This window comes from Poromitra crassiceps, assembly GCF_964638095.1.
Source record: "Poromitra crassiceps genome assembly, chromosome: 5".
In the NCBI taxonomy this organism is placed as follows: Eukaryota; Metazoa; Chordata; class Actinopteri; order Beryciformes; family Melamphaidae; genus Poromitra; species Poromitra crassiceps.
In genome coordinates, this window is record NC_139642.1 from 21,494,383 (window position 1) to 21,517,234 (window position 22,852).

General features: G+C 46.7%; 1 protein-coding gene across 6 annotated transcripts in view; it reads right to left on the bottom strand.

Annotated features, from left to right (window-relative positions):
* Positions 1 to 22,852, bottom strand: part of nf1a (neurofibromin 1a) — a gene marked incomplete at its 5' end in the record, with an annotated part of 138,018 nt that overhangs the window by 6,784 nt on the left and 108,382 nt on the right. For 5 of the 6 annotated variants that reach the window (XM_083637529.1, XM_083637525.1, XM_083637524.1 and 2 more), the window contains 12 exons: positions 2,622 to 2,841; positions 8,128 to 8,174; positions 9,553 to 9,695; positions 10,211 to 10,311; positions 12,859 to 12,977; positions 13,133 to 13,255; positions 13,859 to 14,019; positions 14,526 to 14,661; positions 14,827 to 14,958; positions 17,544 to 17,670; positions 19,009 to 19,149; positions 21,687 to 21,788. In XM_083637529.1, the coding sequence (XP_083493655.1) occupies positions 2,622 to 2,841; positions 8,128 to 8,174; positions 9,553 to 9,695; positions 10,211 to 10,311; positions 12,859 to 12,977; positions 13,133 to 13,255; positions 13,859 to 14,019; positions 14,526 to 14,661; positions 14,827 to 14,958; positions 17,544 to 17,670; positions 19,009 to 19,149; positions 21,687 to 21,788 (1,552 nt within the window). Of the gene's footprint in view, positions 1 to 453; positions 476 to 2,621; positions 2,842 to 8,127; positions 8,175 to 9,552; positions 9,696 to 10,210; positions 10,312 to 12,858; positions 12,978 to 13,132; positions 13,256 to 13,858; positions 14,020 to 14,525; positions 14,662 to 14,826; positions 14,959 to 17,543; positions 17,671 to 19,008; positions 19,150 to 21,686; positions 21,789 to 22,852 lie in introns of all 6 variants that reach the window. The other variant, XM_083637528.1, reaches the window with a different exon arrangement.

Genomic DNA, 22,852 nt, shown 5'->3' on the forward strand with positions numbered 1-22,852 from the left:
ATGTAACTTTGAAACGGACCCACACCCAGACTACCAACACACACATACATACATACAGGCACAATTGGCCATGTCTGTGGGTGGGAAGCTGGATTAATGGTATGTGTCCTGGTCGCTGCACTAGTGCCTCCTCTAGTCGGTTGGGGGGAGGGGAACTGGGGGGAATAGCTTGATCCTCCCACGCGCTACGTCCTGCCGGTGAAACTCCTCTGTCAGGTGAAAAGAAGTGGCTGGCGACTGCACATGTATCAGAGGAAGTATGTGCTAGTCTATAACTCTCCCCAGATCGGCAGAGGGGGTGGAGCAACGTCTGGGACAGCTTGGCAGGGGGAATTGGCCAAGTACAATTGGGGAGAAAAGGGAAACAAACAAACAAACAAACATACCAATAACAGACACACACAGATGAGCGGCACGCGGGACAGTAAGCTATGAGTGTGTGAGTGTTGAGACCTGGTGAGTGCTGCGAGGTGGCCAGTGAGGTCATGAGTGTGTGAGTGTTGAGGCCTGGTGAGTGCTGCGAGGTGGTGAGTGAGGTCATGTGAGTGTGTGAGTGTTGAGACCTGGTGAGTGCTGCGAGGTGGCCAGTGAGGTCATGTGAGTGTGTGAGTGTGTTGAGACCTGGTGAGTGCTGCGAGGTGGCCAGTGAGGTCATGTGAGTGTGTGAGTGTTGAGACCTGGTGAGTGCTGCGAGGTGGCCAGTGAGGTCATGAGTGTGTGAGTGTGTTGAGACCTGGTGAGTGCTGCGAGGTGGCCAGTGAGGTCATGTGAGTGTGTGAGTGTGTTGAGACCTGGTGAGTGCTGCGAGGTGGCCAGTGAGGTCATGTGAGTGTGTGAGTGTTGAGACCTGGTGAGTGCTGCGAGGTGGCCAGTGAGGTCATGTGAGTGTTGAGACCTGGTGAGTGCTGCGAGGTGGCCAGTGAGGTCATGTGAGTGTTGAGACCTGGTGAGTGCTGCGAGGTGGCCAGTGAGGTCATGTGAGTGTGTGAGTGTGTTGAGACCTGGTGAGTGCTGCGAGGTGGCCAGTGAGGTCATGAGAGTGTGTGAGTGTGTTGAGACCTGGTGAGTGCTGCGAGGTGGCCAGTGAGGTCATGTGAGTGTGTGAGTGTGTTGAGACCTGGTGAGTGCTGCGAGGTGGCCAGTGAGGTCATGTGAGTGTGTGAGTGTGTTGAGACCTGGTGAGTGCTGCGAGGTGGCCAGTGAGGTCATGAGAGTGTGTGAGTGTGTTGAGACCTGGTGAGTGCTGCGAGGTGGCCAGTGAGGTCATCAGTGTGTGAGTGTGTTGAGACCTGGTGAGTGCGGCGAGGTGGCCAGTGAGGTCATCAGTGTGTGAGTGTGTTGAGACCTGGTGAGTGCTGCGAGGTGGCCAGTGAGGTCATCAGTGTGTGAGTGTGTTGAGACCTGGTGAGTGCTGCGAGGTGACCAGTGAGGTCATGAGAGTGTGTGAGTGTTGTTGAGACCTGGTGAGTGCTGCGAGGTGGCCAGTGAGGTCATGAGAGTGTGTGAGTGTTGTTGAGACCTGGTGAGTGCTGCGAGGTGGCCAGTGAGGTCATGAGAGTGTGTGAGTGTTGTTGAGACCTGGTGAGTGCTGCGAGGTGGTCAGTGAGGTCATGTGAGTGTGTGAGTGTTGTTGAGACCTGGTGAGTGCTGCGAGGTGGCCAGTGAGGTCATGTGAGTGTGTGAGTGTTGTTGAGACCTGGTGAGTGCTGCGAGGTGGCCAGTGAGGTCATGAGTGTGTGAGTGTTGAGACCTGGTGAGTGTTGCGAGGTGGCCAGTGAGGTCATGTGAGTGTGTGAGTGTTGAGACCTGGTGAGTGCTGCGAGGTGGTCAGTGAGGTCATGTGAGTGTGTGAGTGTTGTTGAGACCTGGTGAGTGCTGCGAGGTGGCCAGTGAGGTCATGAGTGTGTGAGTGTTGAGACCTGGTGAGTGTTGCGAGGTGGCCAGTGAGGTCATGTGAGTGTGTGAGTGTTGAGACCTGGTGAGTGCTGTGAGGTGGTGAGTGAGGTCATGTGAGTGTGAGTGTTGAGACCTGGTGAGTGCTGCGAGGTGGCCAGTGAGGTCATGAGTGTGTGAGTGTTGAGACCTGGTGAGTGCTGTGAGGTGGTCAGTGAGGTCATGAGTGTGAGTGTTGAGACCTGGTGAGTGCTGCGAGGTGGCCAGTGAGGTCATGAGTGTGAGTGTTGAGACCTGGTGAGTGCTGCGAGGTGGCCAGTGAGGTCATGAGTGTGAGTGTTGAGACCTGGTGAGTGCTGCGAGGTGGCCAGTGAGGTCATGAGTGTGAGTGTTGAGACCTGGTGAGTGCTGCGAGGTGGCCAGTGAGGTCATGAGAGTGAGTGTTGAGACCTGGTGAGTGCTGCGAGGTGACCAGTGAGGTCATGAGTGTGTGAGTGTTGAGACCTGGTGAGTGCTGCGAGGTGGCCAGTGAGGTCATGAGTGTGTGAGTGTGTTGAGACCTGGTGAGTGCTGCGAGGTGACCAGTGAGGTCATGAGTGTGTGAGTGTTGAGACCTGGTGAGTGCTGTGAGGTGGCCAGTGAGGTCATGAGAGTGTGTGAGTGTTGAGACGTGGTGAGTGCTGCGAGGTGGGCAGTGAGGTCATGAGAGTGTGTGAGTGTGTTGAGACCTGGTGAGTGCTGCGAGGTGGCCAGTGAGGTCATGGAGTTGGACAGGTTGAGGTTGGCGTTGATGCTGAGCTGGCTCTGGCTGGTGGGCGGGTACGGCGAGGTGGGCGTCCGCAGCTGCTCCTCCCTGAGCTCCTCCTCGCCCGCCCCCGGCAGGTAGCTGTCCACCAGCGCGTCCAGGAACTTCACGATCAGCTCGGCGTAGTCGGGGATCTGGGTTTGCTGGGGGGAGAAGGGGCGGGGAGAACAGAAAAAGGGGGAGGAGCGGGGAGAACAGACAAAAATGTTGATTAGCGTTAGAAATGTGAATTTTAAAGGTGCAATGTGTAATATTTGGCCACATAATCCAAAGTAATTAGGGGCAGCATTACACCTCCTGCCACCCTGTTTATAAGAAAACAATGCACTGGACTTTTCTTTGCTTTTAGCTACATTGAGATTTCAATGTATGGTTCGAAAGCTACCGGCAAGCTGGGCTACATCACACAAATCTGTATTAATCAGTAATGTAACTGAGCGTCCTGGGTATAGTCTGTTATAGTAGCGTTAGCTCAAATGGTAACTGCTTCATGTATGTGGATGACGAAGGCGAGGAGAGTAACAAAGTTTCTTCTAATAAAAACCTTTCCAGGAAACAACTCCAAGCTTTAAAACACTTGGAGACTAGATCGGATATTATTATCCGTCCAGCAGACAAAGGGGGATCCACTGTTGTTTTGAGCCATGACAATTATGATAAAGCTATGAAAGCTTTACTGGCAGATAGAGATAATTATATCTCTCTCAACTCTAACCCCACAGAGTCTATCAAAGAAGAAATTGATTCATTTTTAGAAACTGCTTTCTCTAGGGGTTGGATCACTATACAAGAGAAGGAATTTTTGACAGTGAAATATCCTGTTTGCTCAGTATTTTATGGTCTCCCTAAGATACATAAAACTCTAGTGGACCCCCCTTTTCGTCCAATTGTGTCCAGTATTGGTTGTTTAACCGAACCATTGTCTCAGTATGTTGACTTTTTTATTAAGAAATGGGTGCTACAACTTCCTTCATACCTGGGTGATACTACAGACCTTTTAAAAGTGATTGACCAATTCCCAGTAGAACAAAACATGATTTTAGTTACCTTGATGTGCAAAGCTTATATACGTGCATCCCACATTTAAAAGGATTACAGGCTTTGACGCATTACCTCAATACTCGTCCAGAAGGCATTCTGCCCCCGAATGATTTTATCTTGACACTTACTGAATTAATTTTTATCTAAAAACTTCTTTCAATATGCTGGCTGCTTTTTTCTTCAGAGCCAAGGTGTCAGTATGGGCAGCCCATTCTCTCCTTCTTATGCCTGTCTGGTAATGGGTTTTTGGGAAGAAAAATGCATCCTTAATACCTCCTCAAATCCCTTTCAGTCTAAGATAGGTTTGTGGCGCAGGTATATTGATGACATTTTTATGGTCTGGAATGGTACTCTAAATGAACTAAATGCTTTTATTGATTACTTAAATGCATCTTCTACGTTTCTGTCGTTCACTTCCGAAATTGACATGGACAGAATACATTTTCTAGACCTCACAATCTTTAAGGACAATGGTTATCTAAGCGCGACTATTTACAGAAAACCCCTCAGCAAAAACACAATCCTCAGAGCGGACAGCAATCATCCTAAGAAATTAATAAAAAACATTCCAGTAGGTCAGTTTCCGCGTCTCCGTAGAAACTGCAAAACGGAGAATGAATTTAAAAGTAAATCTGTCGAAATGATGCAACGGTTTAGAGCTAGAGGCTATTTGGAACCTCCTCTCATTACTTTCAGAAGGTCGGTGTCTATTAAAGATAGACTCGTACACAGCCTGATGAAGCCCCCTCCTCGACTGACCTGGCTGCCTGATCCTCCTCTACGTTTCTACAGATGCGGCAATTGTGTCCATTGCTCAAATTCTAGCAATAGAAAATATTTCTGTCATCCTCGCTCTGGCAAGAAATATAAAATCAAATCGTTTATTAATTGTAACAGGACACATGTTATATATATGCTCACTTGTCCTTGTTCTCAGATCTACATCGGTCAAACCAAACGACCCCTAAAACTGAGGATTGCAGAACATAAAACGGCAATTAGAACCAAAAATATGGACTACGCAATTGCCCGTCATTACAGCCAATGTAATCATGGCTCCCCGGCCTCACTCAAATTCTGGGGAATAGAAAAAGTTTCTCTTTCCCCTAGAGGCGGAGATATCCTTAAAAAACTACTCTGTAGAGAAGCTTTTTGGATAACTGAGTTGAATTCAGTCGAACCTCTGGGTCTCAATGAAGAATTAAATCTTAGTTGTTTTTTGAAAATTCCTAACCATGTCTTTTATTATCACTACCAAGTCCATTCCTGTACCAATTTTAAAATGTTCTACTTTTCTACTATTTAAAATTTCTATTATTGTTATATATAATTGTTGATGAATTTTTCATCGTTACATAGATTGAGATGTATGGGTAACTCACACCAGGGCAGGGACTTGTATAGGAAACTGATGGTTGCCATTTCCCTCCCTCTCCTTGCCCACTAGGTGGAGACATGGCCGGCTTTGATTGGTTCATCGTACCCCACCCCCCCACCCCCTCCTAAAATGTTCTATTGAGGGATGTTCTATGGGGATGCATTGTTGTATTGTATGTTGTATTTCTAAAACTATCTTTTTGTTTTGACTTATCCATTGTGGATTGATGTGATTTTTTATATGTACATGAATTCTATCTCTGTCATGTTAATAACAGCAGCAAATGTCCGCCTTGGGAGTCTCTCTGCCTGTTTACTTTTTGCAACCCAGTTTCGATGAAACCACAGCGCTCTGCTGGTTTAGCAATCTAGCAACAACGTCACCTAAATAGTTATTTATGAACCAAATCTTTGCCCTAACCGCAAGATTAAACCTTCAGAAAACTTCATGCCAATTCTAACTACAGAGATGATTTGTTCGCCTTTTTGTGATCATCCATTACACCTAGTTTGCAGACTGCCTGTGCAATCCGACTGCGGTCAAGCCAGCCTCCACTCTGAAATACACGGTCAAACTAGCCGCCGCGTTATTTTGCAGTGCGTTGATACAGTCGATTGTGGCAAAATGCAGCATCATGTTATGTCTTTGACTTGTTCTTTTTCTCAGATCACCGTCACCGTTTAAAAATTGTAATTACATTGCTTTCATAGTAATGTTAAATCGCTGCGTGGGTGACACTGCAGCCCCAAATAGACTACTAGTAGAGATGATTACTTTTAAAAGCCAAGAAAAAAACATGTTAATATCTGTTTTACTACTTAAATAATGTCATATGCATAAAGTGATATATATCCGCGTAATTAATGTGTCATATTATGCATAAAGTGCATCCGCTCTGCTGCATAACGAGCGATCTTCATTGATCTTTCCCAAGTATTTTCCAAGCCTGCCGACTTCGCTGCGAGCGAGTAGAATTGATGTGGCATATGGGGGCGTCGTTTCACCTAAATTGGGTTACAAAAAGTATACACGCAGTATACTCTCTCCATCTCTTCTTCCTGGACTGAGGGCAGACTTGATGCCACAGTGACTCACTAGCGCCTCTTGAGGTACAAGTGGTTTTATAGGAAAGGACGGGCCGAGGCTAATTGGTGCTAATGCTAATTACAGTAGATATCTCTGAAACACAGTACAGTACATAGACGTCGTTGACACATGTCAAGATCCTATTGATAATTGTAGTTAATTTTTGAATGTGTTCAACTTAAATTCTGGCAAAATTGTACACATTGTCCCTTTAAAGGCTGATGCGGACATTTGTTTGGACTGGAGAAGCTATTTTCTGTATGTGTTGTCATTTCTCCAATGTAAGTGCATTCAATGATGCTCCTCCTTACGCTGATGATCAAAGAGACATGACATTTAGCAGGTTTCTTCACGTTAGCCTGGTACGCTGATAGTAACTATAATACAGGAACATCAGTGGCTTGAAACAGGGGCAGACTGGCCATCTGGAGTAGTGGGAGTTTTCCCAGCGGGCCAGTCGACTTGTGGGCCAGCGCCGAGTCCAGCAACACTGACACCAAAAATAAATTCCCATGCTGTTTAGTAGCTCTGCTGACTGGCCGGCTCCATTGTGTGCGTGTGAGTGAGTGGGGTGCTGATAAGTTTGGGTAAATCTCCAGGGCAATTGTTCATCCGATCCCAGTCCGCAACTGTGTCTTAAAAACCTTATTTTTCTACGTTACCTAAGCAACTGGCGTTACCGAAGCATTTTTATTTTCCTGGCTGTGGCTTTGTCATCTTGATATTTTGCTCAAATACCTACAAAGACAGAGCTACATATGTTTACTTTGGCAATGGTCAAGCCATCGTGCTTGCTGATTTGACAGCAAAATTTTTTTCCAGGAATTCAAATAGCAGTATGAACCCTGTTCATAGCAAATGACTACAGGAAGCATTGTGTGTACAGGAAGCATTGTGTGTGATGCACACTGAACAAGCCTAGCGTGGCACGCGAGACAGCACGAGACAAGGGGTTTCCCAGAGCCGCAGCTCCACCTGCTATTGGTCCGTGATTTTTTTCTGCGATTTCCGCCCCAGATTTTTTTAAATCCCATTTTTATCCCCCATTAGTGCTAATTTTAATGTATTTATCCTGGTTGCTGCTCCACCCTCTGCCGATCTGGGGAGAGCCGAAACTAGCTCCATGCTTCCTCCGAGACATGGGCAGTAGCCAGCCGCTTCTTTTCACCTGACAGGGGAAGCTTCACCGGTAGGACATAGCACGTGGGAGGATCACGCTATTCCAACGAGTTCCCCTCCCTCCGAACAGGCGCCCCGAATGACCAGAGGAGGCACCACTGCAGCGACCAGGATATTACATGTTTTTGGTGAGGGGTTCCTATATGAAGGAAACCCCCAGGGGGCACAGGGAGAACATGCAAACTCCACACAGAAAGGCCCTTTTGACGACCCCACCCGGGCGGCGGGCACTCGAGGACATGCGGACGGGCACGCACTCCTTCAGCGCTCACAGCGTCCCAGGTGGGAATCGAACCCAGGACCTTCTAGGTGTCAGGCGACAGCGCTTACCACTGCGCCGGCACTATAAATAACTCCAGGTTATTTCTAGCTTCTCTGTTGCTGTGTGTCAATGCTAAATGGACTGGATTTATATGATGCTTTTTGCCAGGCTGAAGTCCGCTCAGAGCGCTTTACAGTAATGTCTACACATTCACCCATTCACGGCACGCTCACATCCACACACCGATGGCGTCTGCAGCCGTGTAAGCTGCCAACTGCTCGTTGGGAGCAGTTAGGGGTGTAGGCTGTGTGTGTGTTTATGTGGGTTACAGGACTCATAAATCTCAACACCAGTCGGACGGCGAGCTGCAGGACCGGACCACAGTTGCTTAGCAGGCTGAATTTGTCCCGTGTGGCAGCCTCCCAGGCTGCCCCGGGGAACGTGAGACGGGGAAATATAAAATGTGCAGGTAATGAATCATACCTTAGAGAAGGGCCCAGCGAACCTCCACAGTCCGTTAAAGCCAAAGCCTGTGAAATGAGAGAGAGAGAGGGGGAGGAGAGGGTGGAGGTGAAGGAGAGATGAGTAGGAGAGGAGAGGGAACGGGTTAGAGGGATATACACATTAACAGCAACTTAAGCTGTGTTCACACCGAGATATTTATTTTTCTCCCTGTCGCTCGATTCAACCCTTTGGAATCGCTCTGTCGCCGTGTTTAAATCGCTCGTCAACAGGCACAATAATTGACGGACATCTGGGGGCTATAACATTACGCAATGTCATGATGTTTGTCCACTACGAGCCACCGTAGTTGTTTACAAGCTAAGCCTATCAGCGTGCTCCTAACGTGAGCTCTAATACCGGTAGTACAGACTTCACTTCATGTCAGCTGTCAGGCTGTCAATCAGCTGTCAATGTGGTTTGTTGCCACACAATAAACCAGCGGTTTGTTCCAAGCCAGTGTGATCCTTGACTCACTCTCACACGGCAGCCAATCAGCATTGAACAGCGAGCGACTGATGCCAGCGTAATTACGCTCGAGTTGGGGTATTTCATCTCGGGCGCGGAGCGAATTTTCGCCCTATCGCTCTGTCTCTGTCGCTCGGACGCCCAGCGATTTTTCTCCCGGGCGAATATACGCTCAATCGCTCGTTTGCATTGACTTTGTATGTAAACTCGATCCCACCAGCCATGACGCCTGCCACTCAAAATGCATGTGGACCAGGGGCGTAAAGTGTGGGGCCAATGTGAGGGGGGGGGGGGCAGTGGCCCCCTTGCTCGGACCACACCCATTTTCAAATTCATCCTTCATTGTGATCTCATACACATCAAGTCACGTTTTGTGACTGCATCTTGCACGGTTGTGATGCTATCGTGCTAACAAAATTTGTCCAGACAGACACACGGACATATAAACACCTGTGCTGGCAAAATACTCAAACCGGCTTGTGCGGTCGTTCTCGCTACATTAGGTGTCTCCAGGAGCACATGTTGCCATGACGACAGATCAGGACGCACACACACACACACACACACACACACACACGACACGCACACACACACACACACACACACACACGCACACACACAATCTGCCACATGCTGTCGCGGCTGGTAATTAACTACTGTACTTTCCAAGTATAAATAAATGGTCGCTTTTGCCCTGTAACAAATGGCATTGGAAATTGGGCCTGATCAAACAAACATGTAACAAAGATCACAGGCAACAAATGCAACAAGGTCTGGTGGAAGGGATAACACCAAAAACACCAGTCCCTGTCACAAAAATGTTTGTAGAAGAACAGCAAGGTTTAGTGATTCAGAGGAAATACTATAGCAGGTGAAACGGGAGAGAGAGAGAGAGGGAGAGAGAGAGAGAGAATCAGATCAAATGGTGCTGTGTATTACTCTGTAAATAGGAGGGCTGGTACTGTGGGGGCGACTCCTCGTGGTACACCACACTCTGGACGATGCCGTGCACGGGGTTCAGGAGGTTGGTGTCCTGGCACATGGACAGCAAAGTGTTGATCTTGGAGTCCAGCAGGTTGTGGCTGCGAGAGGAGACACACAAACATTTCCACTATTATATAAACAGATGAATACGTTATTGTGCCGTCAAAAGACACTGTCGCGAAGCACGACTCATCGGTTATTTCAATTCATAAAGCACATGCATTTTTTTTACATTTCGACATTGCAGTCTAGCGGTTAGATCAACGGTTTATAGTTCAACTTGACGCTAAAGCAACACGAGAACCCACCACTACAGGAAGCTGCAGACAATATGCGTGCATGTATTTGTGTGCGTATTAATTCTCAGACTAACAGGAAGTGCATCATATTTATAGACTAAAAAATAATTTCAAACCATCATTCATCGCTTGAACAGCAGCCCCTTTTCTATTTGCGCTCACTGGCCAAAGCAAACACACCACACAGTAAAAACTGACCCAAGCGTTCCAACTTGAAAATATCTTTCCTTGCACTGAAACGTCTTCTAAAGGGTCTCTTTTGTGACTCAGCGTTCCATCTTTCACAGGGGAAAAGCTCGAGCGTGGTTACTTACACCACCGGAAAGACCTTTGGGAAGACAACACTGGCCTCGGCCAGGTACTCGTAGAGAATGCGCTGGTCGAAGTCGTCAGTGGTGTATTTGACCTGGGTGGCCTAGAAAAGCAGAGGGACAAGTCTCTTAGAACATGACCAACAGCCATTGCACAGTGAGACCATTATGAAGCAGCAGCAGTTTGTATTCTGTTCATTTTTAATTGAATTGAGTTTATTGTCATTGTATACACAACGAAATTGAGGGTACCCCTCTCATATTCAGTGCAGTTAAAAAGCATTTCATAAACATTAAAAACAGAAAATAAAAAGAGTCAAAGCCTATCTACCTATTCAAAAGCATTCATAAACATTTAAAAACAGATAATAAAAGGGATAAAAACCTATCTATTTATACATTTAGACTAAAACAAGGGCACACACACACACACACACACACACACACACACACACACACACACACACACACACACACAGAGACACATCACAAAACAAACAACATCTAGGTATTGCACATCCGTATTGCACACGCATTTGTGTTTAAGGCCCTGTTTACACGGCAACGCTCACTGCATAAAACGGCAAACTTTTTTAGCGTTAGTGGACCCTTTCTTTTACACAGGAACGGTGTTATTGGGGTCTGAAAACACAAAAAAGTTAAAACGGGTCCGACAGTGGAATTCTTTGATAACGCCGCCCCTTACTGTCACTGTGTAAAGTGGTGAAACGCAATTCAGGTGATGACAAAGCCCCCCTTCACCATGGAACACAATGATAGATAATATAGGAGCATTGAACTAGCCCAATACAGCCTTATGGCACAAGCACAATGAATCACATTGGCATTCAACAAACATGATAAGGATTTGCTAAAAACACATAATCTGCATTAAGTGCCCACTACTAGTAGTCGCACATATTAACACGTTCACTGCCAATGGCGAGTTGACTCGTCAAAAAAATTCCAACGGTTCACTGCCAATGACGAGTTGAGACGTCAAAAAAAAACGTGGATCAATGCCCCCCACGTCTCCTATAAAATTATTGGAGCTACCGAACGTGTACAACCCATTCCACCGACCCACTAAGTGGCGACAGTGCTCTCCTGACTAGAGGAAGGCAAGCAAAAAGCAGTGTGATCAAGCCATTCTCATGAAAATGGATGGGCGAAAACGCTTTCGTTTTCGCGCTGATTGCTGGCGGTGCGGGATTGCAAATTTGCATAATAGATTACGGGTGGAACACACTTTGAAACACGCAGCATAAATATGACCAGAATCGCAAAAGCTTCATCAAAGCTCTCAACCAAAACTCCAAGTAACGAGCGAGTCCATCCAGACTTCCTCAAAGAGCGGCCGCGCAGACAGGCACAGCAGCAGCAAAGCAATGAGCCTGGTGACGCGAGGTTTACAGCAGCAGCAGCAACGAGCTTGTGACACGGCCGCTGCAGCCAAGAAGACACACACGGAGGGAGGAGTTGGAAGCAGAGGGGGGTTTCCTGCTGTTATGGAGGAAATTACTGTTCAAAACTATTGTTTAGATGTCTGACGTCTTACTGATGCCAAAAATGAATGGTTAAAGTGACTGTTCTATTGAAATTCACAAAAAGCCGTTTATCTCAGAATCATTTTTCTGACGCTGAAACCATGCTGTATTCAACTGCTAATGCTTACATAACTACTAACTCTACAAACTAACTCTTTTAGACAGAGAAAGCACACATTCTATTAGTTCTTTTGAGATATTGTGTGTTCACAAAATCTTAGCAGAAAAGAATCCTCGGGTCTTGAAAGATGAGCCAGAATCCTCAAAAAAACCCTCTGGCAGAACCTACCTACAGTAAAAAAAAAACGGCTGGCAGTGAATGTGTTAATGAATCACTCCCGCATTAAATAATTGAAGACAACTCACGGCCAGATGCATTTCCTCAAGTCCCAATTGTGCTGCAATTTTTACTGGGTTTTTATTCTGTCATCCTATCCGCAGCAGTTTATTACCATTTGTGAATTCTGTGCCACTCGATCGCGTGGAAAATTAATTTAAAGTTTAATCCTACAAAGCCAAATCAAGCCCCTCAGAAACAGACAGAATAGAGGAAGCTAGGCGTTTTTACCTTCAAAATAAAAGCCGTAATTTATAACTGGGTAAATAAAAATCAGGGCCGTCGTGTTAAAATTGACTTTTAGTTGTCTGTGTTCTATATGTCTTCTGTGTATTTCGGATCACACGCCAAAAAACCGTTGCAACATGCATCAATAAGACTATTCGTTTTTTTAATTACCGTTATTGTGAAGGTTTTAACAAGAAGTTTCAATCTTATTCTGCCTCACTTTACGCTGCTCTGACTTTTTTTGCGACTTCAGTCTGCACGCAAATCGTTATCACAAACGCTGTGTATAAACGTGGAACCAAAGGTGAGAACGCAACGCCAGTTTGCCATTTTATGTAGAGACTGTTGTCGTCTAAACATGGCCTAAAGGGCAGGGTAAACACAGGTGCAACCGAAACATTAATGAGGGCCCCAGCAGTGGAACAACTAAATGGATTGGAAGTTGGGAACACTCAATGTGTTTGGTTGCACATGCGTTGACCCTGGCTTTTAGACACAAAATGGTTGCTGTGAAAAAGGTCCGTGGTGCGTCTCCTCACCAGCACAGTGAGCAGGAGGGCCTGGATCTTTGGGTCGGTCAGCACCTCCTCGTCCAGCAGGACGTTGGATTCGGATACCGAAACCTTGCGGAGGTGAGAGTTTCCAATTCTCTGGGTCTCTGCGAGCATAAAGACGTGGGAAGAGAACATTAAATATGTCATGACATGAACAGAAAATGACTGGACCATATCCCATTTCTTATAAAGGATCCTATCAGCCTGATATATATCTGTCTAGCCTCGTGTTTAGAGCAGAAACGTGATGTTCTCTCACCGATCTCGTAGTCGTTCTCTGCCACGCGCCTCATCTTGGGAGGGGTGGTCATGCCCGACTCCATCTCCGGTCTCTTTGGTGCTTTGGAGTCTGATATCAAATGGTCAAAGCTCTTCCTGGTGCCTGGGCAACAGGTAAACACAACAAGGAAATGAGATTGAGCACACTCAGGGTCCCACACCTTCTTAAACATCCAATTCCAGGACTTTTCAAGGACTTTCCAGGCCCAGTTCCCTCAAATCCAAAGACCCGCATAGTTTGAGACAATTTTCCGGATTACCTTTTCCAGGCATAGCTGAAGGTTTGCTTAAAGGAACACTCCGCCCATTTTCAACCAGCTTTGTATCATTAGAACATCAGTAGTATATCAGAAAACTGTAAACGGTTTTGAAGTCTGTCATTTAATTTGACAGTTATTGAGTGTTAAAGTGTGGACCAGTGATGTCACTGGTCCACACTTTAACACTCAATAACTGTCAAATTAAATGAACGACTTCAAAACAGTTTACAGTTTTCTGATATACTACTGATGTTCTAATGATACAAAGCTGGTTGAAAATGGGCGAAGTGTTCCTTTAACGTTAGCTTTCTCCCTTGCTTGCTGTAACCTAACCCTGACCCGTGGGAACCCTGCATACTTCTTTTATTCAGGAAGACCCAGTGGAAGAAAGGATCTATATATAAATAGCTAAAGGGATGTGGGGAGCCTGCCTCTGGTGGTCATACCCAGGAGTTTCTTGGTGTTGGCCTGCGAGGGCTGGCCCATGTCCAGGCTCATGGACTTGCGGGTCCGCGGGCTGATCTGACCGACCGTGGGGTAGTGGTGGGCCGAAAGGTAGCGCTCCGAAACCTGCGGCGACGTCCACGGCTGGTTCTCCCGCAGGGTTCTGAGGGGAGGGGGGGGGGAGAACAGCAGTCAGAGAACAAAACAAAAACTTGACATCTACATTAAAAAATAGTCAAACAAGACAATATCCAGTGTGAGCACTGCCTCTCTAAGCCCTCCAGACTCAAAGCAAGTGTCAGGAAGGAAATGGGAACATGGAACTGAGTAGACATGACAATGACAACTGCTGCCTGCATTCCTAAACTGCATAACAGTAAAAAGCTCCCACAGGAGCAAGACTGACATGACTTGTTTTCAGTTATTACTCAAAACGATGTCCCACAACCACCATTCATGTCATGCAGGAGCATAATAAATAAATAATAAATTCATTAAGATGATTTAATATTGGTACGATCCTCAACTGAGAACGGGCCTGACCGCATTCTGACATTTTATTTTATTTTTATTAATCCCTTTACTTCCTATTTTGTGGTGGAAAAAGCAGGTGCGTCTAAATGTGACAGCTAGTTCTCCCGGGTGTTCTCGTCTGTTGCACCAGCTCACCGGCAGCTGTGGTCAGTGATGTGAGCGGAGTAGGTTTCCATAGGAACGGTGTCCATGGTGAGGTCAGAGAGCAGCAGTGACTTCCTGTGTTTCAGGCTGCAGCGACTTCGGACCTCCTCGGACACAGTGAGCAATGCTGCACGTTAAAAAACAAGGAATGACAGTGAGCCGCGATCACATGCCACTAGTGGCCAAAACATGCAATGACCCAATTTACCCCCATGGGGACCATTACAGGTTGACGTTATCTTACAAAATGAAATAGCTTATAAAGGGTGAGTGAGGCGTCAGTGAGACGTACCAGCCAGATAGGCCACGCTATGGATGTTGACTTCAAACTTGTCACACTTCAGATGCTTGCTGATGAGCGCCAAGAGTGTGTGGAGGATTCTCACCGTCCTTGCTACTGTGGTGGGTGACGGGTGTCGGTATCCTAGAGAGAAAATGTATGAAAAAAAAAATGAAAAAAAAGATTAGCAGTCAGGGACGAGAACTGCGATCCAAATCACTTTTTTTTTTTTTTTTTTAATAATCCCCCCCCCCCTCCGATTATTTATCCCATTTTTATCCCCCATTAGTGCTAATTTAATTTATTTATCCTGGTTGCTACTCCACCCTCTGCCGATCTGGGGAGAGCCGAAACTGGCTCCATGCTTCCTCCGAGACATGGGCAGTTAGCCAGCCGCTTCTTTTCACCTGACAGGGGAAGCTTCACCGGTAGGACATAGCACGTGGGGGAGGTTCACGCTTTTCCAACCAGTTCCCCTCCCTCCGAACAGGCGCCCTTAACGACCAGAGGAGGAACCACATTAGCAACCAGGATATTGCATGTTTTGGTGAGGCACGGGGAGAACATGCAAACTCCACACAGAAAGGCACTTTTGACAACGCCACCCGGGCGGTGGGCACTCGAGGACATGCGGACGGGCACGCATTCCTTCAGCGTTCACAACGTCCCAGGTGGGAATCGAACCCAGGACCTTCGAGCTGTGAGGCGACAGGGCTTACCACTGCACCACCGTACCCCCCTCCAAATCACTTCTTTGACACATTCTTCTGCATCAAAACAATGGTTCAGTTTCTAGAGAGAACTTGCGGTTTCATACAGTTCGCTCGAGTACTGAGGCAGAAGAGAATCCACCCAGACAAAACCCATCCAATAACAAGAGGTAGTGGTGCTGCCAACGCAAGGACACATTGTCAATACACCCTGCTTGACTTGCTGACAGATTGGAGACTTGAGGACTACAGCGTTTCTTTAGTGAGCTACGTACGAAGAGCAAGACGAGTTGTGTGTCCTCACTGTGATTTAGCCACAGATAACTTGTGAAAAGACCACAGTTACAAAGACACCAATCAAGAAAAGACGACAGTTACAAAGACACCAATCAAAAACGGTTCAGAAAACAAATCTGTAATTAAGGGGCTGCTTTGACGCCCATTTACATTTGGATTTCTGCCATTTGCACCAAAGTGCAAAACCTATAGGGCTTTAGGTAAATGACTGACTGCACAATGGCAGCCTTTGAAGAGTCACTGCTAAAGGACAGCGAGGGCAGAACAATCTATATGCTTTTACTGTTGTCCATTATGTTGCTGCTGCTCTCATGTGTCTTTTTCAAACCACAGTTAACTACTGTTAAATGTCCATTTTATTCTCTTCTTTTCTTTTCCTGTCAACCATTTTATGTGAAGCACTTTGAATTGCCTCTGTGTATGAAATGTGCTATACAAATAAACTTGACTTGACTTGACTTGACTGTATGTGCGTTGGGGGGTTTGTACGGCGGCCCTGAGGTGCAAAACAAAATCATAAATTTGTTTATCCCTCTTCATCGTGTACCTGCCCCGAAACCACCCATGGCAACAAGCTGCAAGTGAGTGCAGCATAGAGCAGGCTTTTATTTTGAAGATATGTTTACCCTGGGATTCACAAACGTGAATCACTTTGAAGACATTTGAAACGTAAATGCATTTGTATTTAAACACATTTACGTTTCAAAAGTCATAAAAGTGATTCAAAAACATGAATCCCTTTTATGACTTTTGAAATGTAAATGCATTTTTAGATTTTTAGAAAACGCTTCAAAAAGCATAAAAAGTGATTCAGGTTCGTGAAGATTATCCTGCTGAACCCTACCACACCCATAAACTTTTGTTAACCACAGACCTTATTTTATGCATTTAAGTGAAATCCCCATTCTAAAACCCCATAGACTTTTCCCCGTAAGATCCAGGAAGTCCGGGACTTCAGCCCCTGCGCTACTCTGTTTATATTTGTATAAGAAATTAATTTCAAGCATTTAGGCAGAAACTTGTAGATCTTGAAGATAATTTGTAGATACTGTAGATAATGAAAAACATCGAACATTCAATTAGGTGTGCCGTATGACGGGCAGCGTATGTAGAAAAGAAATGTGTACACAATTTAAAATCACAAAAATATCGTGACTGCAACATTTACTAAACAAGTGAGACGAGTTGGGTACCACAGTGGGTGTTTCCAGGAGCTCTGTTTACACATATTAATTCCCACTTCTGATTGGTTGGATGCATTCAACAACAAAGTCAAGGCGGTATATATAGTAAAGCAGGCATGTCCAAAGTCCAGCCCGGGGGCCAATTGCGGCCTGCTGACCGATTTTAAGCGGCCCTCGGCTTGTCTCTCAAAATATACTATTATGTGGCCCTCCACACAGTGTTGGTTATTCAAGCAAGTTCAATTTGCATTTCTTCCGTTGATGATGACAGCACTATCATACAGTCTGTAGACAAGCACCACACAGGAACAGCAGGCAGAACTCATGTTTTCAGATGGTAAACAAAATCCTTAAGAGTACAACTGTATTGTTAGTGATTTTTTCTTCTATAACCCATATGATGCGAGAGGCAGCGGGCCCCCGGTATTTTCACGTGATCTAATCTGGCCCCCATTCAAAAAGGTTTAAACAGCCCTGCAGTAAAGCAACACGCTGATGTTGGAAGGTTGTTTGTTTGTAAGATCATGGCTGCTGTTACCTTTGAGCAGGTGGCCCACCAGTGCAAAGTTGAAGTTGGAGCTGAAGGTGAGGCCTACAAAGTGATCCATCTGCTTACAGTGCCACTCTAAAGGACGCCGGATCTCCATGAACACCTCCTCTGGACTCTGTGACATCAGGACAGGGTGAGACGAGGGAGGAGGAGAACATCAGGACAGGGTGAGACGAGGCAGGAGGAGAACATCAGGACAGGGTGAGACGAGGGAGGAGGAGAACATCAGGACAGGGTGAGACGAGGGAGGAGGAGAACATCAGGACAGGGTGAGACGAGGGAGGAGGAGAACATCAGGACAGGGTGAGACGAGGGAGGAGGAGAACATCAGGACAGGGTGAGACGAGGGAGGAGAACATCAGGTCAGGGTGAGACGAGGGAGGAGAACATCAGGACAGGGTGAGACGAGGGAGGAGGAGAACATCAGGACAGGGTGAGACGAGGGAGGAGAACATCAGGACAGGGTGAGACGAGGGAGGAGGAGAACATCAGGACAGAGTGAGACGAGGGAGGAGGAGAACATCAGGACAGGGTGAGACAAGGGAGGAGGAGAACATCAGGACAGGGTGAGACGAGGGAGGAGGAGAACATCAGGACAGGGTGAGACGAGGGAGGAGGAGAACATCAGGACAGGGTGAGACGAGGGAGGAGGAGAACATCAGGACAGGGTGAGACGAGGGAGGAGGAGGACATCAGGACAGGGTGAGACGAGGGAGGAGGAGAACATCAGGACAGGGTGAGACGAGGGAGGAGGAGAACATCAGGACAGGGTGAGACGAGGGAGGAGGAGAACATCAGGACAGGGTGAGACGAGGGAGGAGGAGAACATCAGGACAGGGTGAGACGAGGGAGGAGGAGAAGCAGTAGAAGAAAGAAAGAAAAGAGGGAGTCACAGGAATGTATGCTGGTGCCTGAAAGGAGTGACCATTTCAGAATCATTCACCTTAAAGGGATAGTTCGGATTTTTTGACGTGTGGATGTATGAGGTACTTTACCTGACAGCAGAGTAGGAAATTAACTCCCCCCCCACCCCCACAAGGGCCTTTTTAATTCCATACTGCTCACCTGGCATAATCCAAGTCAACACAATCCCTGAGATGCCTGGCTGCACATGGCTACAGTGCAGATTTAAGATAAAAACGGTGTAAATTACGTATTTTCAAGTCAACTTGGCATCTCAGGGCTTGTGGAGACTTGGATTACACCAGGTGAGCAGTATGGAAGCTTTACGTTTTTGCTCGTGACCCTATTCACACTCAGCAGACAGCTCTACTTGCCTGACGCGGCCGGTCTCCATTTCTCCAAACTGGGACCGCGCAGGCTGCATTCTACTGCATGTAGTCCACTGACTGTCAGCAAGTACCTCATACAACAACCCCACATCATAAATGCAAACTTATGTGTCATCTGAGGTTGTGTGTGTGTGTGTGTGTGTGTGTGTGTGTGTGTGTACCTTGTCGTTGAAGACGCGCAGCGTGTCCAGTGTGTGGAGGTTCTGCTCCAGCAGGGCGGTGCCAGCAGAGTACAGGTTGACCTCGTCCAGCTGCAGCACGGCCACAGCCACCCAGAACAGAGCCTTGTGCATGGGAGACTCCTGCAATCACACACAGGTCCGCGGTGAGTGGATCATTGAGAGAAAGACATTGGTTGAAAATCTGTATAAACTTCACAATGCAGCAATACTGTACACAGGCTTCAGGTTAAACATTGCCATTACTACATTAGAGTGTCATTTGCTTTTCAAAAGAGAATCTAGTGTGCATCCTCATAAATATGTCCATATGAACTAGTAAGAGACTCGACTATTGTGACACTTTTCCATATTTACAGACTTTGGTTACTTATAGCAATTCTAAAGCTAAATTTATACTTATTATAAAGTGTCGCTCAGCACATGGTCGCAGACAAAAAATAAAGTGTCGCTCATGGTGTTGTATTTATACTTCAGTGAATGTTCGCCTCGGTTCAACGGTCACGTGACACTCGAACGCTAGACAGCCACGGCAAGAGGGGGAACGCACAGTGAAACCACCTCGGAGTCAAGATGTAACGTACTTGGCTGCAGCCGCATATAAACGACACACAACCACACAACTCACCTCCTCTCTCTCTCTGTGGGAAATTGGTCACGGTGTTCTTTGTGATTTTCACGAAGTCATACATCAAGGACAGGCTGATAAAAATAGCGGGGACATGTTCATTCATTTCAATCGAGCGAAAATTAAAACAAGGAAGTCAAGCGCGTGCCGTCTATATAGCCAATCAGACTTGCGCGATACTATGACGTAGTCAGCGACACTAGACATTTCACTAGGTAGCAGACACTGCTTGCCGACACTTGAAAGTGTCGACTCAAGTCCTCATTTCTGTCGGCGACCGTTTCAAAAGTGTCGGCAGACGAAGCATAAATTGGGCTTAAGGCCTTGGCCACACTGATCCGTCAGAAAATGGACAGAATTATTGAACGGACAGATGTCTGTCTGATGAGAACTGAGTCTACGTCAAACCCCTCGCCGAAAGTGCCGGGGCTGCTCCGCGGCCGGCGAGCCTGCCTGCGTGCAGCTCCTTGGAAATGTGACTCGATGCAAATAACATGAACAGCGCGAGTATAATATAATGTAGATCATGTGCAGATAACTGGAGAGAAGTATATGCACTACATTCTCCCCTTGGACTAACTTCTAGTCACTGAAATCCTAGTGAAATCACACAATTTTCATTTTGCTGGGGAATCCCTTATAGCCTCGTTCACCGCCTCGGCCATCTTCTTTGAAAAGTTGAAACAAATCTCGGAACGCCTCCTTTCGAGACCTAGACTCTGATTGGCTAAACGGACAGTGACTATCCGACCATCCGATACGTCCATCTAGAAAAAGTTCATCCCTCTCCAACTTTCTGTCCATCAAAACGTATGCAAATTTTCTGGATACGTACGCTTCTGAGTGCTCCATGGACAGTCGGACAGTTGTCATTGAAAATGAATGGAAGTGAACAGAGAAATGAACGCACACGGACAGACACCACGGATCAGTGTGGCCAAGGCCTAAGGCTTCAAAAGGTATTTTTAAATATGTAGCATCAGTATTGCATTCTACAATACATGGTTAACACTGGGCAGTAGCATGTCAGTGCGGCTAGATACATGGTTAACACTGGGCAGTAGCATGTCAGTGCAGGTAGATACATGGTTAACACTGGGCAGTAGCATGTCAGTGCGGCTAGATACATGGTTAACACTGGGCAGTAGCATGTCAGTGCGGGTAGATACATGGTTAACACTGGGCAGTAGCATGTCAGTGCGGGTAGATACATGGTTAACACTGGGCAGTAGCATGTCAGTGCGGCTAGATACATGGTTAACACTGGGCAGTAGCATGTCAGTGCGGCTAGATACATGGTTAACACTGGGCAGTAGCATGTCAGTGCGGGTAGATACATGGTTAACACTGGGCAGTAGCATGTCAGTGCGGCTAGATACATGGTTAACACTGGGCAGTAGCATGTCAGTGCGGCTAGATACATGGTTAACACTGGGCAGTAGCATGTCAGTGCGGGTAGATACATGGTTAACACTGGGCAGTAGCATGTCAGTGGGGGTAGATACATGGTTAACACTGGGCAGTAGCATGTCAGTGCGGGTAGATCCATGGTTAACACTGGGCAGTAGCATGTCAGTGCGGGTAGATACATGGTTAACACTGGGCAGTAGCATGTCAGTGCGGTAGGCTCTGTACATGGTTAACACTGGGCAGTAGCATGTCAGTGCGGGTAGATACATGGTTAACACTGGGCAGTAGCATGTCAGTGCGGGTAGATACATGGTTAACACTGGGCAGTAGCATGTCAGTGCGGGTAGATACATGGTTAACACTGGGCAGTAGCATGTCAGTGCGGCTAGATACATGGTTAACACTGGGCAGTAGCATGTCAGTGCGGGTAGATACATGGTTAACACTGGGCAGTAGCATGTCAGTGCGGGTAGATACATGGTTAACACTGGGCAGTAGCATGTCAGTGCGGCTAGATACATGGTTAACACTGGGCAGTAGCATGTCAGTGCGGTAGGCTCTGTACATGGTTAACACTGGGCAGTAGCATGTCAGTGCGGTAGGCTCTGCAGCAGCTGTATACCTTGCTGAGTAGAGGCTGCAGCTTGGTGAGAGCGATGACTGTGGCCTCTATTAAAACTTGGCTGTTGTAATGATCCGGCCCCTTTAGGCAGCTCTCCAGACCCTGTGGTGGCCAGAGGAGGCAGGAGGAGGAGCAAGAGAGAGGGAGGAGGGGCCACAGAGGCAGGAGGAGGAGCAAGAGAGAGGAAGGAGGGGCCACAGAGGCAGGAGGAGGAGCAAGAGAGAGGGAGGAGGGGTAGAACAGATAGAACAGTCTGGTAAGTTCAGAAACTTTACTGTAGCCTTTAAAACGACAACACTTATGCCATTTCACGATATTCAAAATCTAAGAAGATATCTAGTCTCATAGCACGATATCAATATATAATATCAATATATTGCACAACCCTGGCTACCGTGACAACATTAACAATCAAATTGAAATGGAGACTGGCTGAGTGAGTTTGTGTGTCCTGTAGTGATGCGCGGGTCAGGGTTTTTGAATGCCCGCACCAACCCAACCCGTCATCGGAGCCAGTCCGCCCCGTTAAAATATCTGAAAACACAGAACCCAACCCAATCCAGCAGCCCACAAACGGCCAATGTAATGTAATATGTCTCTGGACTCAAGATGAGCGCAGCGGAGCTCTCCAATGTGTCCAAACTCGTCTCTCTTCTTCTCTCTCTCACAGACAGACACACACATGCGTGCCGGTGCGCGACTGGACAACACGCTCTGGATGCGTTGCACGGCTGTTTTCATGTTGTTGAGTTCTTTCTGCTTGTCGGCGCTACAAACTCAGCTACTATCGATCTTTCCTCAATTAATCCAAGGTCTCAAAATAGAGGTAGCAGGTAGAGGAGGTAGGCTACAGAAACAGTTCTTATTCCTTCCAATTTCTTTTAATTACCTCATGCGCTCTCAATTGGTCATGTAGCCTACTCACGTTGCAGTAAAATTGACAAATAGATCACAGTCGAGTCCACAGAGAAAATCTGCGGTGGCATTCGTTTTATGGACACTTCAAATAATAATTACAGCGAATAATCCTTCCAAAATGTTTGTTTAGAGAGCACATAGGCTACCTCATTTGAAGCGTTTCTTTACTAGTGCAGCAGGTGCAGACGGCTTCAGACTCTCTGATTGTGTGTACGTGTGAGAGAGTTCACGTCTTAATAAAGGGTTAC